The 3,306-nt window shown below is 45.1% G+C and overlaps 1 protein-coding gene across 1 annotated transcript; it reads left to right on the top strand.

The window, feature by feature from the left end:
* The first annotated feature begins 628 nt into the window (after positions 1-628).
* LOC127337027 (uncharacterized) lies at positions 629-3,306 on the top strand. Its single transcript, XM_071825747.1, has 4 exons — positions 629-740; positions 822-1,051; positions 1,143-1,394; positions 3,042-3,306. The coding sequence occupies exons 1-4, from the start codon at positions 629-631 to the stop codon at positions 3,303-3,305; spliced, it is 858 nt and encodes a 285-aa protein (XP_071681848.1). The 3' UTR covers position 3,306.

The following is a 3,306-nucleotide window of genomic DNA, read 5'->3' as shown; positions in this document are numbered from 1 at the left end:
GTTTAACAAAACAATAGTTAAAGTTTTTATCAATGTGTGTAATACCCTAATAATGCGATGTGAAGGGAGTAGATGATTTCGATACTTGACGGGTGCCTCCGGCTTTCCATCTCAAGTGCATATGGTCCATGCATGCAGAAAATAAATTTCAAAATATTATAGATTTCTTGAAAAATCGCCTGTACATATCCATATTATATGCGTTCGTGTAATGTTTTGCTGAAAAAAAATATTTTTGTGCCCTATGTAAGAAACACACAAAAAATATCTTTAGAAAAGCCTTTTTTTAACACCGAATTTTTTATTTTTACACATGCTGTGCATGTTACTATTTCTTTGTAATATCCCTTTAGTGTGCTCTATTTCTTTTGCTCCCGCTTCTTTGTAAATTTTTGTATGCCTTTGTAAATATTTTCTAATAAAATGAAAATCAAACTGTCGGAGGCCCTACCACTACTAGGAAAAGGCTTATAGCCGCACTCCTTACCGCCGGCAAATACGAGTTAAAGATGCCAGCGGTAATACCTTCCAGGGGGGCCTAACACTACCGTCGGCGAGATTGAACGGATGGCGCCGGGGGTGTGTCCATTACCGCCGGTGAGTTGGGCACGAAGGTACCGACGATATAATGGGCCGTGGGATCCCAAATTGGGTCTTGCCTTACTGCTGGCAATTTGGGTCCAATAGCGCCGGGGGTAACCCGTCCTACCGCCGGCGGTTACGAAACGAATCCGCCTGGGGTAAGTAGAACTGCCCCTGGCCTTTTTTGGGCGAATTTAGTGCTGGCCTCCCAATTCCTTCTCGCCGGTGGTAGTTTTCAGCTCTTCGGCCCACCATCCCCTTTCCCACCCCCAACACACGCACACACAACTCGCCCCCCTCACCCAAATCCCAAATCGATCCACCACCGCGCCTCCTCTCGATCCATCGCCCTCGTCGTCGCCCTCCGTTGCCCTCCATCACCGTCCATCGCCGTCCGTCGCCCTCCATCGCCCTCCGTCGCCCTCGATCCGGCAGCGATGCCGCCCCAATCAGCACCCACCCCACGGAGGTAACGGGAACTCACCCGACTCTCCCTTTCTTGTTCCGATTCTGTGGTTTCTGATTGAAGTGTTTGCCGATCTGCGATTTTGTTTGTTCAGGAGGAGGAGGTGACGGTGGAGAGTACGCCGGAGGAGGAGGAGGCCAGGCTCAGGTACCTCGAGTTCGTGCAGCAGGCGGCCGCGCAGGCGGTGGTTCTGGCCGTCGCGGCCTACGCCTACGCCAAGCATGACGCGGGGCCGCTCCGCCCCGGCGTCGACCACGTCGAGGGGACCGTCAAGGCCGCCGTCGGCCCCGTCTACGACTGCTACCACGCCGTGCCGCTCGACCTCCTCAAGTTCCTCGACCGCAAGGTGAGGACGCGCGAGAGCTAGTTCATTCTCTTATTAGCTGGTTGCAAGGATTTAGACCCTAGTGTTTTGTGCAGCTCGATATCCACAGAGTTAAAGGGGATGGAATTCGTGTGCTGCTCGATATCCTGTCTGATCTTACTATCGTGCTGCTCAATACCTGCATCAGTTGCATCCTATGCTCGCACTCATGGTTTCATTGAAATTTATAAATGCTCATGCCTAGAAATTGAGGTGTTCATTCAACCATTCCCATCTGCAGCACGCCCAATACGCGAGGATACAATTGCTTGTCACAATCTGTCTGTTCGGTGCTGGTTCGTAGGTTTGACTTGTAGCACCTTAGTTGGTGGCTTGGTGCTAGGCAATGATTAATTGAGATCATTTCGGTTGAGATGTCAATTTCTTCTCTCAGTTTCTTCTCTTGCATCTAACATGGCAATTCAGTAAAATGATTAACAAGTAATGTTTCTGGATACGGTAGTGTCTCGCTAAGTTTTATACTTGCACTTCTATCAATTGGAGAATAATCCTGAAAGTAACTTGGCTGGTAAGAATTTTATTTGTCCATGTATCTTGCTGCCTTGCATCAGGCATAGCAATCTCTAAAGCTGGTCTCAGGCATAGCAATTTTTTTACTGGCTTTATAGGATACTTACTGTGGCAAGTGGCATTGCAGTATACAGCTGGCTGCTCTGCAGGTTGATATGAACTAGTAACTGCTAGTCGCTTTTGTTTGTATATAATTACTAGGTGACACCCAGCGCGTTGCTGCGAAAGATGTAGAACATTAAGTTTAGATATATGTTCATATTCATAGGAAAAATGAAAGGAAAGTAGTTTCATAAAGAAAATTCCCATGTGTTGATGTTGTAGAAGGAAGCACCCAACTCATCTTGCAAAGATTTCTGGATGATTCTATCCAGCTAAAAGATGCAGTCTCATTGTTCAGTTTGTTACATTATAGCAAAAGTACTCGTGTACATACCGTTTCCATTCTATGAATCTTAGCTCATGTTTCTTGCACGCATGGGTCAGGTGGATAGTGATAGATATACATAAAGATGACATCTTTCTTGCCATCATCGATACATAATATTTTGAACTATAATTTACAACAGGATGAAACAACTACTCTGGATCCAATGACCGATGAAGTGTGATTCTTCTATGCCTGTACATGAAATATATATAACAGATCTTAACAATGACCAAAGTATGAGCTAATGTAATTTAATTCATATTAAATTACTCACAAACATGGTGTCAACACTGCATAGACAAATCAGTAAAAGAGTTGAGTCATAATTCATAAGACCGAAGACGAGCATATCGAAATCTTGCAGAAATACATACATCTAGATAGATGCAACGGGACCACGGACTGTGAATTTTGCCTCGATGCAACGGACTCTGTACCTGTTGCTCTTATTTTCGTTTGTCTATGCGGAACCTGTAGAAGAATTAGCATAGGATAGAAAACGTAAAGATGTGTGTGAGAAGAGGGAGTTGATGACCCACCAGATGTCCAAGGATTTGAGCAGCGCTGAGGTTGTGGTGCCAGAATAAGAATGGTACCTGTATATAAATGCAAGGATGATTTAGCTACCGCCATCATGGAATTGACGGGGTGTTTCTTCAGTTTCACAGGTGGCGTCAGCAGACGGTGTTGACTGCGTTGACCGGCCGCTGCAATATATGCCTGCGTTGGGCGTGGTCGGTGGCTGGTATGCGATACTAGCCATGACTGTCGCGGTTGTTCCATGTGACAGTATACTTGGTATATATTCTTGTATTGAGGATTCTTGTATATTCTTGTGTATATTCAAACAATTGAAAATGCGTGTAATGGGTACACCTAGTTTTTGTGTATATTCTTGTATATACTGTGTATATTCTGCATATTATGTGTAAT

The sequence above is a fragment of the Lolium perenne genome, chromosome 2 (genome assembly GCF_019359855.2).
Source record: "Lolium perenne isolate Kyuss_39 chromosome 2, Kyuss_2.0, whole genome shotgun sequence".
Taxonomy (NCBI): Eukaryota; Viridiplantae; Streptophyta; class Magnoliopsida; order Poales; family Poaceae; genus Lolium; species Lolium perenne.
This window is presented reverse-complemented; position numbering and strand designations above follow the sequence as displayed.

What these genes read in the sequence shown, in the direction of transcription:
- LOC127337027 (XM_071825747.1), top strand. Translation starts at nt 629, where the DNA reads ATGGGCCGTGGGATCCCAAATTGGGTCTTGCCTTACTGCTGGCAATTT. An exon ending in ACGAAACGAATCCGCCTGGG is followed by an intron (nt 741 to 821) that starts GTAAGTAGAACT and finishes GGTAGTTTTCAG; the next exon opens with CTCTTCGGCCCACCATCCCC. An exon ending in TCAAGTTCCTCGACCGCAAG is followed by an intron (nt 1,395 to 3,041) that starts GTGAGGACGCGC and finishes TCAGTTTCACAG; the next exon opens with GTGGCGTCAGCAGACGGTGT.